Here is a 22,585-nt window from a genome sequence, read left to right as displayed (position 1 = left end):
TATATATATAACCCCAATGAACCCTTTTTTTCTAAGAGTGAGGTATTATTTTACGTTTAACTACAAGATAGGTCTTCAACAAGCTAAATGTCTAATTGTTGGTCAAATAATGAAAATAGGCTACACAGTTAAATAATAAGATTTTAAGTTAACGTCGACCAGGCTATGTGTGTGTGGGTGTAGCTAACAATATAGTCTGCAGAAATTAACTTCTTTTTTTTTTTTTTTTTTAGCTGTACCTGAAGTAGCTAGCCTACTTGTGCTATTCATCAGGATTTAAGGTAGGCCTAATTGGTAAGTTTAGGAAGAGTGAGAATTTCTGGGTTAGTAATTGAGCGTATAATGCTCTTCAGCGACATGCAGGGCGGTGGGCCAGACTTTAGAGGTGATGTCGGAGTGAGGGCTGCAAACCGTTGTTTCGGTGATGCTGCCGCCGGGTCCGTTCTTCAAGTTCGTTTCCAAGGAGCAGAGACGCCTCGCGCCAGGGCTCCGCCCCCTTCTCCTGAATGCGCGAGCAGCTGCTTTCAAACCCAACTGCTCAATTCCATTCATCCTCGAGAGGGAACAAAAAAGTGGCTATTTATTAGAATACTTGTTTTGTATTGTTCCGCGTCACACAAAAGGGGCTTTATTATGTAAGAAGGAACCCTTTCCCCGGGAGAAACAATAACTTGAAATTGTCTTTAGAGTATAATAAATTTCATTTTCTTGTCTCTCTCCTCAGTGTGTAGTGAGTGGTGGGACTGGGAGCTGGGTATGGCTGGCCTTGGCACACTAAGGGTAGAATTTTAGCAAGGATGGCGGTCTGGCGAGTGGCTTTGGCTGGGTTAGGACAGCGATAGCACCGGTAAGGACGATTTTACATCACTGCAAATGAGGGACAGTGCAACGAATGTTTATATATAGCCTAGCCTTAAAACCAAATTTAGGTTGATATGTATTATTTTCCGGCAAAAATCTTAGGCTACATCTGGATATATAAACTGATTGTAAATGAATGTTCTCATCTAGAAACTTGATATTTTTAGACAGTTATGTCGCCTGGCTAACAGATTAGGTTATGTGAAATGCGTAAGCACGTCATAAAGCCTGTAAACGGAAAACTGTGATTGTCGTCAGTTATAGGCTACTGAACATGATCGAATGATATAGGCTACTGTGTCGGATAAGAGATATTAACGCGCTTTTCCCCCCTTGTGAACAGACCGGAGACTAGCTTTTTTTCAGACTACCGGTCAGTCCAGTGTCTGTAAAGTCGCATTTTACCGGAAGATTTGTCGAAAGATAGCCTTTATAATAAGCTACAGCGTTAAGCGGAGACTATCTGACAGAAGTCAGACAGTTTTGCTCGTTACGTTTTTTTTGTTTTTGTTGTTGTTGTTTGTTTGTTTGTTTGTTTTGTTGTTGTTGTTGTTTTGTTTTGTTTTTTGCATTTGAAGCTTTAAAAGACAACCTGCTATGCTCAGGTGTAGCCTACGTGTATTTAAATTTAATAAATAAAGTTTAAATGTAATTAGTTTAAATAAAGTTAAATACTATTAGCCTAAATTAAATTAATTAAATAGGCTATGTGTTTCAAAATATGTAAACCAGTATATTTATGCTAATTAACGACGTCTTTTTTTCTCTTAAAAAAACTTTGATCTGAATATTGTATGAAATTAACTTTTAGATAGAGTATTGATCAACAGATTGATATATTATCTGTTTAACGATAATTTGCAAGCGTCTAAGCCTCGTCTTACCACAGCCCTTGTTAAGTCGACCTGTTCAGAAGAAGAGCCACACAAAGGACTTAAACAACCAAATTAGTTTAAACAAGTCTACAACAACAAACAAGTTTAAGACGCTTAAATTTTGCAGTGAAATACTTTCATGTTAATGAACAGCTCAACACACACACACACACACACACACACACACACACACACACACACACACATATATATATATATATATATATATATATATATATATATATATATATATATATATATATATATACATTATTTTATTAAACAATCAATTCCCATTTCGCTTATTTATATTTTGGCATCATACATTATACAGTCCCCTCGTTCCATTCCCATTCCCTGCTTCTGACACAAAAATATTTTATGAACTACGATCGCAAACACACGTTATTTTTGCTTTTCAGTCTTTCATTGTTTTTTGTGTGTTTGTTTGTTTGTTTGTTTTATTTGTTTGTTTGTTTGTTTGTTTTAATTACCAAAGTCATCTCTCTAATATTTTTACTTCAATGGTGTGTGTTTTGGACACCCCAGCTCTCGCACGTGCGCTAACAGTGTCCTATTGCCCCCAGCACGCGCAAAACAAAGACTCATGTGAAGAGCACGACACTGAAGCAAAATGAGAACTGACAGTGCACGTTGTTTCAGGAGGGCCACAGTGTGGTTTAGCGCTCTAATCCAAAGGTCAATTAAATAAAATGAAATAAAAACGTGTTATTTAATCTGCATAATCGTTGCCATAACTAACAAAATTACAAAAAAAATAAGTAAATTGAAATCGGTATTCTTTTTTGAAGCTTGCTTCAAATTGCTGTACTTTTTTTTATAAAAAAAAATAATAATAATAACATACCTACAATAATTTCCACTAATGTATGATTATATTATAGACTATTTATAATATTATTGTTCATAGTGTTGCTGATGGGCTTGCTTTGGTGTTGGAATATTTTAAACAAAATATAGCCTAAATAAAAAAAAACCAATTACTTTCAAATAATTTGTAGAACCTTTCATATTTCTTAGTGTGTAGTAAAATTATTTCATTCAATTATTGCATTTCTCAAAATATAATATTTTCTTTTAATCAAAATCATAGGAAAAAAGATGAAGAAATTAATTATTTTTTGAATAACATGAGTGGCTACACTGGAGACCATCACTAAGTAAACGAAAGACCATCTAAACTATTGTTTTTTGGGGCAATGGAAAGCCCTGACTCACTTTTGTCAAAATATGTTTTCGTTCTTGTTATAGCTGCGTCAGATAGCCCAATTCAAAAATGCAGACTATAGGCTACCAACATCTCTAAAGAATATATATTGAAATGATATGTCTTGTGTTTATTCGCAGTTGATTGCGGAATAATAGGTTATTTTTTTTCTGTCCAGCAACATTTTTAGCGATTGGTTGTGCGATTGGATCACATGTTGTACAATTATCCTTGCATTATGGGCTTGATAAAATTTGCAGTCTGATTTTCATTCAAACAACGCCTTAATGTTTGGCTTAATTGCATCCATTAGCCTATATTTTTATTTTGAAATAATTTAAGTTTTCCGTATTAATTGTATTAATTTAACAAAATCTTAGCTGTGCACCACCAGACGACAGTAGCCTATCCTCGATTTAAGAAACTCGATTTAAAATTATGTTGTTTACCTCTTAAAATAATATGGTGTTTTGTTTGGTTTCAGTCAAACAATTCTAGGTAGGCTATTAAGTGAATTGGTTGCGTTGATTATCTTTGGCAAAATAAGATGTTAGCAAGCTGAATGCAAAGTGAAAAGGGTTTATTTTTTTAAGCATACGTGAGCATTTAAGCATTTATAAGTGATACATGAATTTCGACCGATTTTAAAATCACAGATATTCAGCAACATAGCTGACAGGTGTGTCTACCATGGACGTTTTTTTTTTTTTTTACACACAAAGATTTGGCAAAACGTCACGAGGGAGCATAGCAGCTATTACAGTTATTATAAAGAATTAGATCGTATCTTGTAATGTCATCTAAATGGATAAAATCTACCATTTGTCCTCTTATTCGTTTATTGCAACCATTGAAGAGGCTCAAACTGCTACCTCAGTATTTACTCTACTTTAAAGGGGGCGGTGCTGACCCTTCGCGCACCCCGCCTACTAGTTCTTTCCTCGCTGTCTACGTCACTCCACCGAACTCTATGCAAATCGCTCCTCACTGGAACGCCATTGGCCACTCGCTCATTTTAATCGCTGTCAAAACGCATCATATGGCCGCCGCTTTAACTAACTCTTCAACTCCACTAGAAAAAGTAACTCAAATGCACGTTCAATTAATGTGGATGTGAAACGGCAGTCGGAGACGACACAAACAGGCTACAGGAGCAAAAAGAGACCCTGAAACTGAAACAGCAAACGGTTGGGAATAAGCTGAATTCCACATTTCGCCGGAGCTCCACTGGCTCGTGAAGCACCTGCTTTAAGCGGACTACTGAGCGCCGAAACTTCATGCTTTTTCTCTGCTAGCTGAAAACTTTTAAGCCACTTGAATGTATAGCATGATGATGGAGACGGACCTTCATTCCCCTGGACCTCAAACTAACACGAATCCGGGGCAAACGGGTCCAAATTCGGGGAGCAAAGCCAACCAAGACCGCGTTAAAAGACCCATGAACGCTTTCATGGTCTGGTCCCGGGGCCAGCGCCGAAAAATGGCTCAGGAGAACCCCAAAATGCACAACTCTGAAATTAGCAAAAGACTCGGTGCTGAGTGGAAAGTGATGTCAGAGGCTGAAAAGCGGCCCTTTATTGATGAGGCGAAGCGGTTGCGAGCCATGCACATGAAAGAGCATCCGGATTACAAATACAGACCGAGGCGCAAAACCAAGACCCTGCTTAAAAAGGACAAGTACTCGTTGGCTGGCGGCTTGCTCGGCGGTGCAGGTGGCGGGGTCGGAATGAATCCTGCAGGGGTCGGCCAGAGGTTGGAGAGTCCTGGCGGTCACGGAGGCTCGGCCAGCGCCGGCTACGCACACATGAACGGCTGGGCGAACGGCACTTACTCCGGACAGGTGGCCGCCGCGGCAGCAGCGGCTGCGATGATGCAGGAGGCTCAGCTCGCTTACAGCCAGCACCCAGGTAGTGGGTCTCACCATCACCACGCTCATCACCATCACCCGCACAATCCTCAGCCCATGCACCGCTACGACATGACTGCTCTTCAGTACAGCCCCATCTCGAACTCCCAGAGCTACATGAGCGCTTCCCCGTCCGGCTACGGTGGGATATCATACGCGCAGCATCAAAACTCCAGCGTCGCCACTTCTGCGGCCATCGGCACGCTGAGCTCGCTCGTGAAGTCCGAACCCAATATAAGCCCTCCGGTTACCACACACTCCCGAGTACCCTGCACCGGAGACTTGAGAGAGATGATAAGCATGTATTTACCGACCGGGGAGTCCGGGGATCCGTCTGTGCAGAGCAGACTGCATGCCTTACCGCAGCACTATCAGAGCACAACTGCCGGAGTAAACGGAACTGTCCCATTGACGCATATTTGAAACAGCTGATGGAAAGTGATGGGTAACACTCCACCAAAAATATTTACCTCTTCTTCTTTTTTTCTTTTTAGATTGTCATTAAACTACTTTTGTACAGATTGTTTTACGATGTTATTGTAAATTAAAGGTAAATATTGTTTCGATTGCAGTTCGGAGAGAAACTGAGATCTAATGAAATGCATCACATTCAGTGAAACATTGTTTAAATATGGCGTCTTTAAAAATTATTCTGACAGCGTTTCTGGCCACGCCAAGAAATATGCGAACACTGTTATCCTTTAAATATTTAAGTTTCTGTGCAAATTGACTTTTGAGTTGATAATAACAAAGTCTAGCGTGAATAACACAATGAAATGTTTTTTGAGAGCCCATAAAGAGTTTTCTGCTTATTACATTTACCAAAACGTTTGTATACGTGAATTAATGTACCAGATTTATGTTGTAATATTTCTTGTAAATTGTGAATAAGTTTTAATATTTCAAAAGACTGGCACGTCACTGCTGCTGTACATAATTTGTGACATGCATTCCTGCCAGTTCAAATCTTAACCTTGCGTTGATTCATGGTCTAAATAAAATTGGAGAAAAAGTTACTCTGCCCTAAATTGGTGTTAGTTTTGTTACAGACTTTGTCAGTTAACGTGTTTGATTTACTACACTTTCTAGTAGACCCTTTCTCTTCGTGGATTAAAGAAATATTAGTCGGCAGGTAATACTTTATTTTGCTTTAAGACCTTTTATTTTTAATGTGTATTTTACAAGCTTCAACGTGCTAATGAGATCTTTGAAAGTATCAAAACTGGGAAAACGTATTTTCTAAATAGGTCACACTTGGTCTTACCCGTCATATTTATATACAATAAATAGAACCATTTGTGGGAAAATAATTTTATATAGGCCTGAGACCTTTAATGGTTATTTTAAATGTGTGTCGTACTTTTGTCGTTCATTTTTCATTTGAGTCATTTTATTTAAGTGTAATTGCCTCACTAATAAGCCGTCTAGGTAAACTAAATTAAAAATACATAATATTTTTTTAAAACAATAATTAAACTAGAGAAATATTATAACTTCATTGTTGTTAAAGTCGCCTTGCAAATTTTTAATTATCACTAATTTAAAGGTATTTCAAATCTGTTTATTCATAATGTAAATAGTTTTTTTAACTTATATAATTAGACTGTAGCTGTGTACTAAGTTCACAATTGCTTCTTCAATTGTAGACTTTGATTGGTACCTATAATTTTGTGTAGCCTACTTGACAACAAATTATTATTACTTGTATCAGGTTAGGGTTGGTTTGAAATTGCACTGAAATTGCTTTAACTAACTTTGTCATTGTCACTATAATATTTGCAGTTCAAAAGTTGTATTGTTTAACTGACAAGTTTACCTCTATAGCAAACCTGATTGTTTGTAACCATGAGTTGGCTATAATAATGAATCATTTTGTTGGGTAAGTTTTGCATTTAATTACTTTTGAAAATGAATTCGCCATGAGTACATGCGTGTTTAAAAACTTATGTAAAAAGTTTTTTCACACGAGATGTTTATAATATTTTTGACATAATGCTCATGTTTCACTTTTTAAAGTAGATTTCAATTCACACATGAAACGTGTTTAAGTAGGCCCACATTTTAATCAAAAACACTTGTTTAGTAACTGGTCTCTTATTATATGAAAAGTGTGAACGTTTTCATTTCATAGTTGTTTCGTATTTATTCTCGAGTCCCTGCGTGTGTAGAATTGTGGCTGAACATAATGTGATCTGAAGCAGGGGCCGAATGATGTTTAACAGTAACCTGGATCAGCCAGCAGACACACTGACCTCTGGGACAGAAAGTCAAAGGTTATTGCAATTACCTGCTGTCATGGGGCTAGTTTAGCAACAAGTGTCAGAAGCGCAAAGCCGCAACACACTATGGCACCAGATGTCCCCTTTCTCGTTGGGATGCGCATGTGAGGCCTTCAAATCTGCAAGTGCCACTTCACGCACTTGAAATAAATATGAAGCAGAACAGATTCAGGAGTGCTAAAACTGTTACGTCATAATTTGCGCGATCTCGATAGTATTTATTTTTTAACAAAGCACTGAATAGTGACACCAAATTTGGGTCAACTATGGACAAACCCAGCCATTGTTTTAAATTTGTAAATTGCATTTTTAACCACATGTTTGACGCAAAATTGGGTTAAAACAACCCAATATTTTTTAAAGTGTGTCTGTTTTTTTTTTTGTTTTTTTTATTTTTTTTATATACATTTCAGCCACGTTTCTTTGATGAAAACAGATCTTACATTAAACGGTCAATTATTCTGAACACAATTTCCTTTCCCCTCCACTACTAGCCCATATGTCCACTCAGGAGCCATTTATCTCCAGATGAAAAACTACACGGATTAAGCGCCGAAAATAAAAAGGTGGAGAACCAAGTCACGGCACTTGCCAGGTTAAAGAGAAGCATTCTGGTAAATTTAACCAAAAATAATTTACCACCCCGCCAAAAGACGGGAAGGCACGCGGGGTGGGATGGGTGAAAAGGATGGGATGGAGTTCGAGGTGGGAGGGGTGGCGGTGGACTCGAACCAATAAATCGTCTCAACGTGCGATACCCTTATCTTGTTGCCACCGATATATTCTGTGCTGGGAAGCCATCAACACTGCTGGCTCGTATGAAAACTCCCGATCTCTTGCACTCGCTGTCCTAAATGGGGATAATTAGCATCACTTTATCACGCCTCTGCATATTTTCTCCCTTCTCCAAAAAACCCGGTACGCTGCTATTGGTCGCTGCTCTGTCACAGAAGATTACGGAGACAGATTGCACGGAACGAATGTGCTGAACGAGATTAGGGAGGAATAGAAATAGCAACTGGGCCAATAAATTCCTCGCGAGGGCCTTATCGTGCAATTACACGTTGACATGTTTAACAATCTTGCTGCCTCTTAATCCTGCGCCCTTCCAAGAGGCGAGATGCTGCGCCGTAATTTCTGCAGTCTGCGATTTCGAAGCAGTAATTTAAGCATATGCACAACGCCACGAAAAAGCAACTTTGTTCCAACTTTTATTTAGCAAAATGTTGCTGTCTCTCTGCTAATTATAAATTATTTGTTCCGCACCGTGACCAACATTCTCTTTTAGCCGCGGCAGACACGGAAAGGAGCCCGAGCATTGTCGCATTTAAATCAGCCCCTTAAATTTCAGTATACGATTTTTGTCTGAATTGCGTCATTATTGCTCGGAAGAGCAAACAGTAGGCTAATTCAGTGGACTAATTTGATGCACTCATGGGATTGCTTTTCACAGATTTTCTCATGTTGTTGTGCATCACTGAGAATCCAATTATCATTATAAAACGAATGCTGTTCAAAAAGTCTAGACTGCTTTATCTAAAAAAAAATAAAAAAATAAAAAATGCTAGATGACCAATACAAGGCTATGATTTTTTCAAGGCAAGGCAAACTGCTTGTTTAATAAACTGCTCTTTCGTGCCTCTCTCTCTCTCTCTCTCTCTCTCTCTCTCTCTCTCTCTCTCTCTCTCTCTCTCTCTCTCTCTCTCTCTCTCTCTCTCTCTCTCTCTCTCTCTCGCCCTCGTGTTCGGCAGAGAGGTCTGTGTAAGGATGATTGTGAGAGACTCTGCTGGAATTTGGCAGGCCCGCTTTTTGGAGAGGCGCCCCACGCTGTGACTCCCATTCAGCGGTCCAGCGCGCTGTGAGGTTGGGAAGTTTCACTGAGCCGTGCACTCAATGGCTCCACAAAGCTGATTACAAGCCCCAGCGAATTCCTGAAGGGACCGGGCAGCCACGCAGGTGTGCGGGAAACCGGGGCAACCCTTCAGAGTTATAGTGACAGAGCAAGACAAGCCATGAGACCACACAAAAAGCAAAGCGTCACAGGAAGCGGCCAGGGATCTGGTGGGAAAAGAACACCTTGTGAGCAACAAGGAAAATAGAGGAGAAACTTTCCGAAGGCCTAATAAAATGATGCGCAGCCTTCTAAGGGCAGTGAACTAAAATGGCTGTCCACTGGAAACATATTGTTGGGTTGATTTTGCCATATGCATTCTGAATAGTCCATTGGGATTCAGGGTTAACAACGATTCATAAAACGTAAAGGCCTGCTCTCTCTCACTGTGCTCAATTCATTCTCCCTGGTGCGAAAAAATCTACATCAATGAAACAGACAGCGTATTTAATTAGAGCGGAGTCTAACTATCAATTACTCAGGAAAAACACAGGATCCCCAAGGACCGGTAATCAGCGCGCCAACAGTCGGCCGCGCGCTCATTACAGCAAAGCGACAGGCGGGAATAATAATCAGGGCGCGGCGACGCATCTGCCTACTGTATTTCCACCGCACCCTGGTGCCTCTCAGAACTTTAATAACTCGTCGTTTTTACTCCATTTAGCCGTTTTGACCCTTGTTAATATAGTTGCTCTATTAATTTCGGCCTAATGTCATTTCTCTTTTGGACTTGTGGCATAATATAGTACATGCAAGATCAGTTTAAGTTACTTTAAACAATTCACTTAATTGACATTTTGTAAAAACTTCAAACTTCCCCCAACTAAACAACTTTGGTGGGAGAGGTGCGTGTGTATTACACGCCATAAAGTGCGTCTCATATGCACGCGAAAACTGCGTACAGGCAAAACCTATTTGTGGCGTGTAAATGACACGAGACATAACATTCGTTGTATTGATACACACTTTCATACTCGTTTAGGAGAATGTTGGATATGGAGGTTGGGTTTAGGATAAGAGAATTTGCCAAGTTATTTTACAAAAAGAGACATGTACAAATGTCATATCTTCAATCAGCCATTTAGCATGCCAACGTGCGTGGCTGCTTGTAGTTAAGAGATTCAAGGCTAAGTTCTTAATTTTATTGGGTTTTCTCATTCCAAGGTTGTGGCGAGGAATTCGAGTTGACTGCACGGAGACATTATATATAATAAAAAATAAAATAATGGAAAGACGACCTGACCACCATGGAAAGTCTGTGTTCGTCCAACATTTCCTCAGATTGAGCGAGGGCTCAGACTTACTTTATGCGGCTAATTTAATCCTCCACAGAGTCAACAAGGGCTAATTGAGATCAGCGGGGCTCAAACACCCATTCACAATCAGATTGTCCCGTTAAGTCGTTTTGCGTGGGGTTTAGGATTCGGAAGTAACCATATTGTGGCACTCTATAGATCAAACTGGCTTTGATTCCTGAATTATACAAATGGCAAAGGTCTCTGAGACTTAGGCATGTTTCAGTTCCCATGCTTAGCTTTATAAATATGCTATAAATCTATTCCAGTCTTGGCCTCACCTGTGGCCTGTCACCCCTGCTGTCCTCATGTGATTAGAGGACAAAAGCACTTACCCTGCCCGGCTATGGTAGTCAATCAACCACAACGGACTATGCTAATTGAGGGGAAAGGCGAGAGGAAGACGAACAGTGATCCCAATTGTTCGGCGAATTTCACAGCTCAGCGCAGCTGCAATGCTACTGTTCTCTCCCAATACACTCTTCCATCACTTCTAACATAACGCTACTGTAAGCCGAAGTCTGTGCGAACATGGATTCGCTAATGTCGCGATTTTCTCACAGAAGTCGATTAGATCAGAAACAATAGCCATGTGGCATATAGTTTACAGCTGAAGAGATAAATGAGGCGCACTCAAAAGTTGGCGAGGAGCTGTCCAGGTCCTGAAATAAACGCGGACAACATCCGCAATCCGCATGTTATTCTGTTGGGCTATATCGAGCGACAAATCTTCAAATAAGTCATATTAAAAAAAAAAAATACATTTTAAAAGTACGATTTCTAATTATCCCTCTTCGTTCATTTCTCTCCGATTTTTTATACTTGGATTAGCCTCGCCTCTGCAAGACTCTGCAATACAGATGCGATAAAGCCAAGGTTATATTAACTAAGGAAGAAATTTTGAATAATGTTTGTAACCAAAGAGTTGGGGTGGGGCACTATTGACTTCCATAGTCGGAAAAAAAATCTATGAAAGTCACACATCTGTTTAGTTCCAAGCATTATTCAGAATATCTTCTTGTGTGTTCAACAGAAGAAAGAAATTCATATAAGTTTGGAACAACTTGAGGGTGAGTAAATGATGACAGAATGTTCCCTTTTGGGTGAACTGCCTTTTAAAAAGCATTACATTTGGTGTACAATTTAATACAAATACATCTATTTCTTTATGCAGACAAAGATTTTGAGAATTTAAAAAAAAAATCTATTTGGTTCTGATCAGCCTTTGTTTTTGTTTGGCTTTCTCCCATTTTTCACTCTGAGATCAAATATGTACCTAGAAAACTACTTGTAGGACATACAAACAAAATGACAACTTGAACCGCAAATGACTTTTTCCTCGCATCTAGTTTGACCCACCTCACAGGGTGCCCTTCCTCTCAGCAGGTATCAGAAAATAGGCCTCCGAATTGTTTGTGTTATTCCTCTGCTGGAGTCCCACTGCGCTTCTGTAATTTGTGATGAGAAAAACTTTGACTGTGTGTGATTGTGTTGCTTTTACATCTGAAATAGGGAGGGAGAGACAGAAAGAAACAGCAATAAAAGAAGTTGATGTTTATGGATTAGTCATTGATTTTGTTGCTCCTGGCTGTATGGGCCCCTTTTTAAAAAAATAAAGACAGGCGAGGATATGGAAGCGTGTACAGCAGCGCAGGCTAGAAGTGGATGGAGTCTGCGTGGACAGTCGCTGACACTTGAAGTACCTGCCCTGAGGACTGCATGACGGATTGGGGGCAGCGGGGTTAGGGATGATAATGACACACCCCACTGAGTGTTATTACATAAAGACTGTGCTAGGCTGAAATGACATTGTAATGGGATGGGACTTTTGCCACGTTTTCATGGCATGGGTGCTCTTGCTCAGCAACTTACTTCCAGCTACTGTGTACTCTTTTGTCTGCCGCATAACTGCTTCCCTCCCACCCCCCCCCCACCCCCTGTCTGTTTCCCTGTCCCTCTTTCTCTCACTCTTCCTATTCTTTCTAGTGTCTGCTTACATGCATTACAGAGACTTGCTTTTATGCATGCATAGGTTCCTGGCAGAATACGCAGAAATTTGGAGCATAACTTTTTTTTGTTCTTCCTCTAACACTGAAAAAGCTTATGTGTGTCTGTACTAGCTTCAGTGCACCTTCCTTGCTTACTACTGAACACATGGCCTGTCTGGCTCAGATCATGACTGGAGCTCTACAACAATGAGATCCCATTCAGTTCGACTCATGTGCTCATGTTTTGTGTAAGTTATCGTAAACAAAACTCAGATACATTTACTACTCTAAGCATTTATGCCAAAACGTCTTGTTGTTTTGCATTGAATTGTAAAAAATAAATTAAATAAAAAGCTTTTATCAATACATAGTGTCCTTGTAAATGAAAGGATACAGAGCATATAGATGTTATTGTTTTTCAATGTGTGTTGGCGGTTAGTTTTTGGTCTGCAGTGACCCTGGTGTGACTGAGGTGACACTCATATTGTGAATAATAAGCCGCTCTGCCTCTAATTCTTTCAGTTCTTACATATAGATGGACTCCCTGTGTTCAAATACAAAGGGTTTCTTTAGCCATAGTGTTTACTGTCCTCTAGTACTGTGTGTAGTGTGTGTATGTGAATTATATATATATATATATATATATATATATATATGAACTGCTGATTTTTATGGATCCATGCTTTCACGTTTTTGTCAAATTCTGACCTTCATATTAGCATGCATGTTTCGTCCAAAAACCTATTGGTTTTGTTATTGCCCGTTACTTTTGTCTCTCCCTCTAACAAAAGTCGTAGTGTTTGTTATTTTTGGACCAAAATCTATTTTATGCTTCAAAACATTCTAACTAACCCACTGGTGTCACATGGACTACTTTGATGATGTCTTTATTTCCTTTCTGGACAAGGACAGTATACTGTACATAAATTTTCAATGGGGGACAGAAAACTCTCTGACTAAATCTAAAATATCTTAAACTGTGTTCTGAAGATGAATGGAGGTCTTACGGGCTTGGAATGACATGAGGATGAGTCATTAATGACATCATTTTCATTTTTTGGGTGAACTAACCCTTTAAGATGGATTACTCTTTATTAGTATAATTATAATTATTAATCACTTAATTAAGAAGGCATGCATGGAAGGAAAAACTACATGAGCAAGAACTTTTAAAATGTCTATTTAAAATCTTTTTGTAAAAAAATCTAAGCTGTTTTGAGTTACTCAATCTGAAAACAATTCATGCAGACTGAATTTGATTGTTTTATTATATTATTGATTGTTGATTCAAATCGAAATTGAACGACATGAGGGTGAGCAATAATGACGTAATTTTCATTTTTGGGTGAACTAAACCTTTTAATGACATGATTTTCTAGTATTTTCTGCACATCACACACCCATGCATTGTGGCTAAACAGCTGCATAGTGTGGGCTATTAGTGCAGTGATTCATGCACATGCTGGTCTCGATTTCAGTGAGCTCCTTGAGTATGTGTAATACTCTAACCCTGCATCTCTAATGTGTTTGGGGGGGGGGGGGGGGGCGAGTAATGCAGTTTCCGTGAAGAGTAACCTTAAACACAATGATGACTTTATGGCTGATGGACTTAATAAGCTGAGGAACACAGCTGTTTTAAACTGCTGTGGTTCCTCTGTTTCTAATGTGGCAGTATTTCTTTGCAGGGCTTAGGAAAAGCTGTTATTTCTCTCGGAGGCGCAGAGCCAATACCTGAGACCTCTGCCAAAAAAAAGCCAATCCTTTTACACTGTAGAAATCTTTTAGTGTATGCAATGCACGGATGCAAACAAAAATCCATAGGAAATGTGTCTTTCTCAATCAGAAATTCAGGCAAACACACGCCCTCACTCACACACAGTTTGTTGATAATTTTAAGTAGAAGAGATTAGGTTAATGAGGGGTCAGGGGGTGACCATAAGAAACAACGACTTGGTTTCCTCTGGATGTCACTGATAGCTCTTACTGCTGCTGAACTTTGACACCCCTTACAGTGAGTGATCAACAGACTCTGCCATTTAGATGGACTAGATTACAATATCAATGTAACGGACATGGGCTCCTTTTTTACAAGGGTCACTTAAATATATCTTTCAATGAAAACCAAAATCACAGCTAAAGAGGGCCCATTTGTAACAATGACCTTAGACACTGATACATTAGCTGCCCATTGAAACTGCTGTCAGTTTGAATCAAAACAGTTTGTCACCTTTTGACATAAATACACTACTAATCAAAAGTTTGGGGTCGGTAATAATTTATATATATATATATATATATATATATATATATATATATATATATATACTGTATATATATATATATATATAATGTATATATATATATATATATATATATATGATGATGATGATGATGATGATGTTTACTTCAAACCCGCATTCTAGTTCTCACAAATCAACATTACAGGCTACATAAACAATTTATACAAGTGCATGGTTTGAAAAGGAGGTGGATGAAGCAACGCTTATATAATTCCAAACCACCTCACATTCAACACAAAATACAATACAAAAACAATACAAACAAAGTAATTCCAGAGCAACAGTATTCCTGCAGTACATACAGAAAAAAAACAATTATTAGTATATAACTGATATAAAACAAGACAAAAACAACACACACACACCCTTACAAAAGACACCCAAACACTCTCTGCCTCTACACCCTCTCACCACTAGCTTCATGCTGAGGGCATCATTCTCTGTCCTCTACATATTTCCTTATAACATTTTTTTTAAATTTAAAATGCATTGTAGTAGAACAGGTTTTTAATTCATCCACCAAATCATTCCAAAGCCTTAACTCCTCGCACTGAAATACACATCGATTTTAGAGTGGTTCTAAATTTGGGCAATTATCTATTTTTAATTCCTCTTAATTTGTAACTATGATGAGCATCTCTATCTCTAAATAAATTTTGAACATTGGGAGGCAAAGAATTTTGAGATGCCCTAAACATAATTTGACCAGTATATATTAATTTGATCATATATATATATATATATATATAATGAAATGTAAATTATTCCTGTGATTTCACAGCTTAATTTTCAGCATCATTACTCCAGTCTTCAGTGTCACATGATCCTTCAGAAATTATTCCAATATGAGGTTAATGCATCCTTGCTGAATATAACCTTTTTTTTTTTTAAATGAAACTAACTCAACATAGTTAGTTAGTTTGGAAAAGTTGTGAGAAGGCTGACCTGTTTTTCGCCCTCTCTTTTTTTAATTGCACAAATGAAGTCATAGATTCTTTTATGTCTCTTTTCCCACACCTCTGTCTCGCTGTCCACATTCTTATTGATTAGAGCTGATCAAATATATTAAGACACAGGTAAAACTTTTCCAGACCACTTCATGAGATAACCGATTAACATTACTTTAGAATATCTAGCCCGTTCTCATCCTTTAACGTCATATAGAACGCTATACCGTACAGCTCCAGTAATAGGACATAAATGTCAAACCACTCAAAAATAAACCTCAATTTGCCAAACAACATGCTACAGCAGCAAAATCAATCAGTTCATACATTAACATAATCAACTGCATACACGTTATATGACTTTTCACATCTTGGTACTCTGACCCACCGTTCTAAAGGTGACTCTTCAAATAAAGGTCGACTGTGAGCGTGAATGCGGCCACGCTGTGATCGTGTCATGTCCGTACAAGTTTGCAAAGTCTTCTGGCTCTAGTGTGAGTTGAAAAGAGTAGATCAATTTCTAATAAACTTCTTCAATAGGCCAATTTTGCCTTTCACTGGCTGCTTTGAAAGGCTCCAGTTAGCATTTAGAGAAAGAGATGGAGAGTGAAGGATGATTACAGAGGAGTACAGTATGCCACTGAAGGTCATCACTCAAGGATAATGAGTGCTTTATTGAAACTACTCTTGTTTCCACCGTCTCTTTATTCCAAACCAGTCTACCTGAGTGAGAGTTCACTAAATCATATTGATCTCAAAACAACACAACTGATTGATGGTTGCATTTCAGGGTGTGAAAAAGTCCCATGTCCTTTCAAAGCAAAGAAATAATAATCTGGGTGTAGAAGATTTAGAAATTTAGACTGATGTAAGGGTAAGGCTGTTAAGGTGCATTTGATCACATTAAAATCCCTCTCATTTTATTATCAGGAGAGCATTTGTACATTCATTCATTTTTGAGGGCAATTGACTTCATGTTACCAGCAACAGCAGTACTAACAACAAAGATATTTAAATATATTAGAGAATTGTTTAGTTATTTTACAGATTTTTTTGTAGCTATATTCTTGAGCTTCTTTTACAAAGTGTCAAGCACTTACAATTATTTTTTTTTATGTAATTGATTTCTATGATGGCAAAGCTGAATTTTCAGCATGATTGCTGCAGTCTTTAAAGGGATACTCCACTTTTTTGGAAATAGGCTCATTTTACAACTCCCCCAGAGTTAAACGGTTGAGTTTTACCGTTTTCGATTCCACTGAGACGATTTTCTGATATTTAGAAGAACATCAGTAACCAGACATTTATATATATAACTGTCTGGTTACTGATGATGTAATATTATTAATGTAAAACAGTTTTGCAGCATATTGAAAAGGATGATAAAAATGCATGATTCTTTTGATGAAATAAACTTTTTTTTTTGCAATAATTATAATTGTATTTACTGTCACTTTTGATACATTTTATAAAAAAAATCTAATAAATTAATAAAAAAATCGCTGTTATGTTTTTGTTTGTTTTTTAAAAATAACTGTCTGAAAATATGTATATGACAGTCTTCAATGCTTGACACTTTGGTCAACTAATGCAGAGAAACATCTTATTTACTCCTTGCATATTTCCTGATTTATTTAATGTAATCTGAGGTGAACGGCCATAATGGGATTAGAGGCGGTGCTGCTGAACCCAGCGCGGCCCTGCTACCAGCTCACTCAAGAGAAACACACAGTTATCACACAACAGCAGATTGTTTTGAACTACTTATGAAAAAATGGAGCATCTGAAGACAGAGGCACTCTTGCCAGCGTGAGCTGGTGTTAAGTGCATGGTTGTTCCCGTTGTTTTATTTAGCATCTGCAGAATTCCCAGCATAGTTAAGGTGCTTTGGAAAAGGATTAACTGTTGCTGGCACTGGTGAGCAAGCCTCGCAGATTTTCCCCTAGCAAGAAAGTACAAAGAAGAGGAGGAACGGGGAGATGGAAAAGAGGGAGAAAAGGAAGAGAAACCACAATAACAAGTTGTATAAACATAACCTGAGAGTGAGACATGGGTAAAAGTATATCTAAACAACAATTATCCCTAAGGGAGGAAAGGAGGAGGCTTTCACTTGCCTACTTACAGTGTCCTATTACATCAGATGCTTCATTTCCGTCGCTCTGTTCTACCGTATTCCCTCCTTCTCTATATCAGTGCCTTGTTTTTCTCTCATCACTTAAGAGTCCTTTTTTTGTCCTGTAATGTCCAGCTGTTCCTTAATGGGTCTATGTAAAGAAGGGGCAGTATAAAAAGGCCCAAATCAAAAGATGGTGCTGTTGCTTCTAAAGATCAAATTCGAGTTGCCTCAATTGCATCCATATAAATCACTCAGTATTTCTGACTTTAGAATATAAGAGTGACTTTATTAAGTATTTTCTTTTCACATCTACAAATATGAGAAGTGAGCTTGCTAATAGCTTCAAAGGTATTTTCCTTCCCCCAGGAATGGCTGCAGATGATTAGGTAATTCAATTATTTAAAGTCGCTCTGAATTCAATATGAGCGTGAAGCATTCCTGACATTACATTGTGTTCACATCCTGATTTTGATGAACACTAGCCCATGGTGTTTATAAAAAACAAAGCTTACTCGCATTGACATTGTGGATATTTGCCAGAACACTGTGATATCTTGAGTTGCCTCCATCCTTCATTGTCATTGAAAAGATGTTTTAAATTGTGTAAGGTGAAAATATAATTAAACTAAGCTGAATCAGAAACGATCAAATGAAGATGCAATAAAGAAGACACTGACCTTGATACATTCAAAATCAATAGTGACTTTTTTTTATCATTCAACTTTCCAGAGCAGGTCTGTTCTGTAGTGACAAATGATTTAGTCTGGGAAATTTGTAGTTTTTGTATTGACAAAAAAATTTCTTCTGCTGTTCCTCTGGTTAGGTTCCTTGTTTCTGGAGCAGAGAAACCAGATCCGGATCCTGTTCGTAGAACAGCAAACAAAAGCACTTGACTGACGGCCAGATTTCTTCTCGTGGCTGCACTCGGGTTTCCACGCTCCCAGTATGACGCTTGAGAGACGGCAGGTAACGCAATCTCAGGTGTGCTCGGGGGCGTGGCCGACCCTTTTCTCCTTCTTCACCTTGATCACCCGCAGCGCAGCGACAAACACGGCTCCGTTTCAACCACTTATCCTGCTCGGCTGAAATAATCATCTGATCAGCTCTCGCTCTCACACTCCCTTCTCTGTTTCTCTCACTTGTTTCCACTCCTCATTGCATGGAAGTACAGTCTGTTTTTTCACCCTCTGTCTGCAGTTATTCTGAATATAATGTTCGAGGCTCTGGTTCCTTCTTTTACCTTTTTAGCTCTATATGGAAATTGTGTGATAGTGCAAGGACACTCATGGATGGCATATTCTCTCTTATTAGTATGCGGCACTTTTGAAAGGTGACAGTAATCCAAAATATTATGGATATGCAGCATGACTTCCTGGGACTTGTTGAAATAATCATTTTGTCTGTTCAAGTGTTTTTACTAACGGCACAGTACACATTCCTAAGCCCTGACACAAGTGTTGACAAACAAGCACATATGAACGAAGTGAAAATTAGGGCATAAGGAGCGCTATTACGCATAATGTATAAATGTCATTTTTGTGATTAAATATGAAAGCTTCAAATCTATCCTTTCTGCTTGCTAGGTATACTGTATATTTTTGAGAGGGCCAACTCCCTGGCGTGCAGTATTTTAGAGTGCCCATTTAGCCAGGCCCCCTGCTCTCCTGACAGCTGATGGAAAAGGCAGTGTAACAATGAGCCCCCACCGTGCCTCTCTGCCTGCCCCCAACCACCAGGGGAAGAGGAAGCAGCGGCAGCCGTGTGACACATTATTCTGTCCCCCCGGAACCTGCAGCCAGGCCAAGCCCCCCCTCCGGGTTCCCTTGGACCTCTAAGTGCCGAGCCAGGGACTGAGTGACATTTCCAGAGTCCTGACCTTTGTTTTTCCATTGACTGGGAAGACGTTTGAAGGAGGTACAGTGCACGCTGGTCGACTCTGCAAACTGCACACACTGGCAATTACACACACCATTTTAGTTTGTCTCGCACAAAAGGAAAACCGAGCGCTATGCTGTCACGGAGCTTATTTTTTCATAAACTGCGAGAGAAACGTGGTTTACGTTTTACTATGCCGAATCTGTCCAAAAAGCCACGACAAACTTAACTAGACTAATGAAATGAAACCTTACGGCACTTTGACTAAACTTTAAGAGCGAAAATGACCACTGGAGACCAAATCATGGCACATTTTATGTTTCTAAAAAGTCCCCTCAAAATGAAGTCTGATTATTGAATCATTTTGCATTACTTTGAAAAGTCTACTGCAAAATTAATTCAGGAGCCATGTTGGTTTGAAGTATGGGTTCTTGTAGGATTACATTTAAAAGCAAAACAGGAGAAAGGAAAGCCTCATGTGGAGAAAATGGCTTAAAATGGAATGTACTGCAGTGTTGATAGGTTGAGTCTTGGGCTGTATTAATGATATAAGCTGCTGGCCAGTGCTTTGGTCAAATCAGACACCTGCTATGGCTGCCACACTCCGAGAACGATGACATCACAGGGAGCAGGGCAAGTCAGATCCGCTGTTAATCGCTCACCTTAATTGAGTGCTCTGCTGAGATCCAAATTGCTCAGTACAATCAAGACTCATTTTTGAGTCCCACCATGTGCTCTTAGGCCATGATGAGATATTGCCTTCATTTCCTGTTGTTTCTGAATATTAGCCTGCCTTTCAATACGCCCCCTACATATTCACGCTTTTTACTCGTACCCTCCAGGTTGCTGTTTTTACTGGCTATTTTTCACTAATTTCTCTGAATTCCATGTGGGAGAGGAAGCTATTGTTTTCGAACATCCTGATCCTAGGAGGACTGAACTCACTTGGTTTAGTCTTCAGTAAGTCGCTTTGGATGAAAGTGTCTGCTAAATGACTGAATGTAAATGTAAATGTACTCATCATTTGTTCACTAATTCCAAATCGGCAGTAAGTATGGACCAGTAATGAAACAAAGTGATTCTTTCTTTTTCTTCCTGAACACAGACAGATCTTGTATCACCTTGAATGGGTTTATTTTTCTGTTTGAACTGTACATTATCCAGCTTACTATGCTACTACTCATAAAATAAATGAATATATGTCATTTTGATTTGAGTTGAAATTATTTGAGAATTTGCCCTCTGTATACCTTAGCCACCGCTAAGAAATAAAATAGTCCAAAACAGAGCAATTCCAAGAGGGTCCTCACACCATCGGTGCTCGGGCCCTAATTAGAATGTACAAAACAGTCGGCATAGCAACAAGACAAACACTGCAACAATATTACAATGATATTAATTGAGAGCATTAGCACCCGCCCCCTTTTTCAGTGGAGCCTTTTTTTCATTAATTTTCTCATAGGGATTTTAAAAAAGTCCTTGATAAATATCTATAAGCCATGAACCAAGACAATCAGCTAATAAACTTTGATTTAAACAAAAAAGTATTTTGAAAATCAGACAAAAATACAAACAAGACTGTGCACTTATCACCTTTAGTTTAACAATCCCATAAAGCACTGTGAACAAAAAACAATCGAATAGAGTGGAGCAGTTTGTTAAACTTAAAGGGTTAGTTTACCCAAAATTGAAAATTTTGTCAGCAATTACTCACCCTCATGGTGTTCCAGCCCCGTAAGACCTTCGTTCATCTTCGGAACACAAATTAAGATATTTTTTAAAAAATATCTTAATTTGTGTTCCGAAGATGAACACAAATTAAGATAAATTGATCCACAAATTGATCCAGCTCTAGAGTGATCCAACTGTAGAGCTGGATCACTCCTCCATAGGCTTCTAAGGGATTGAACTTGCCAGCCCAGAAAAGTTATTAAAGACATTAAAATAGTCTGAGTGACTACAGTGGCTATCCTGCCACTTGAGAGAAAAGTGACAGGATATATTTACATATTCCTCTAAATGCTGCTCTCAGCTGCGTAGATGTCGTGGAGTTATTCGCTAACAGTATGTCACTGAAAAAAGGTATTTCAAACTTCTTTTTACCCCTAAGCGAAGAATGAAAAAGAACTTTGGCATGAATATGGGCCTCTAAGGCATCATTACACAGCTAAGTTAAGGCTACTCTGTGCCTGCTCAAAATTCTGTTTAAACTCAAATGACGCAAAAACTCCATACTAAAAGACTCAGCCTTTAACAACAGTGTTGGGTAAGTAAAATAAAGGTATCAATTACTAGCAACTAATTACCGTCATAATTCCGTTTATCACTACCTACACTACATGTCCCATCATCCTCTCTGGCTCACACCTGCACTCACTACATCATTATCCATGCCAACAGCATGATTAGATTACTGTATACTAATTACTCCCTCTTAAAAAGTATTGAATTACTTTCTATATACAATATACTAACCTCGATGAGTTGAATACAATGATAGATGTTAAACTGCCCTTTTAATTCATCCAAATAATTAACATAAAATTGTATAAATTATTCTTGTACTTTAATAGATGTACTTCTTGTATTTTAATAGAGAAGGTTACATTGAAAGCATAATTTAACATCTAATGTTACAATGTTTGATGTTTAATCCATCATTGTTTTATATAGAACTGTTCTTTAGTCTTTACAGTATTTGATGCAATTACATCAGAAGAAACTGTATTTAAATTTTAGAAAAATGAAGAGTAATCCCTTACAATACTTTTCAGGGGGAAACTAATTAAATCACAGTAATGAATTACTTGGTAGTGCATTACACTTAACACTGTTTAGCAGTGTTTAACAGTTAAAATTGCTATGCATTTATGCCAGCTCTGAGCAGCATTAACTGTCTGTATAGAGAAACCTAATTGCCACTTAAGAAGCGCTTGTGCCATCTTTGCTGTGTAAATTTGATGTTAATATGGTAAAATATATTGGCAAAGGAAAAGCAGCAGCATGTCACCTGAAGATTGTCCG

The 22,585-nt window shown here is 38.5% G+C and overlaps 1 protein-coding gene and 1 long non-coding RNA gene across 2 annotated transcripts; both read left to right on the top strand.

Annotated features, from left to right (window-relative positions):
- Positions 1–354: 354 nt before the first annotated feature.
- On the top strand, positions 355–20,772 carry LOC120467072 (uncharacterized). The gene is made up of 2 exons (XR_005620097.2): positions 355–847; positions 18,510–20,772. It is a non-coding gene; the product is annotated as an uncharacterized LOC120467072 (long non-coding RNA).
- On the top strand, positions 3,685–5,886 carry sox1a (SRY-box transcription factor 1a). Its single transcript, XM_039655840.2, has one exon. The coding sequence runs from the start codon at positions 4,283–4,285 to the stop codon at positions 5,291–5,293; it is 1,011 nt and encodes a 336-aa protein (XP_039511774.1). The 5' UTR covers positions 3,685–4,282; the 3' UTR covers positions 5,294–5,886.
- Positions 20,773–22,585: the final 1,813 nt, after the last annotated feature.

This window comes from Pimephales promelas, chromosome 7, assembly GCF_988280905.1.
Source record: "Pimephales promelas chromosome 7, fPimPro1.hap1.1, whole genome shotgun sequence".
NCBI classification, from domain to species: Eukaryota; Metazoa; Chordata; class Actinopteri; order Cypriniformes; family Leuciscidae; genus Pimephales; species Pimephales promelas.
Note: the sequence above shows the minus strand (reverse complement) of the source record. Positions and strands in the feature narration are given on the sequence as shown.

Coding starts and splice junctions, on each gene's coding strand:
- sox1a (XM_039655840.2), top strand. CDS start 4,283: ATGTATAGCATGATGATGGAGACGGACCTTCATTCCCCTGGACCTCAA.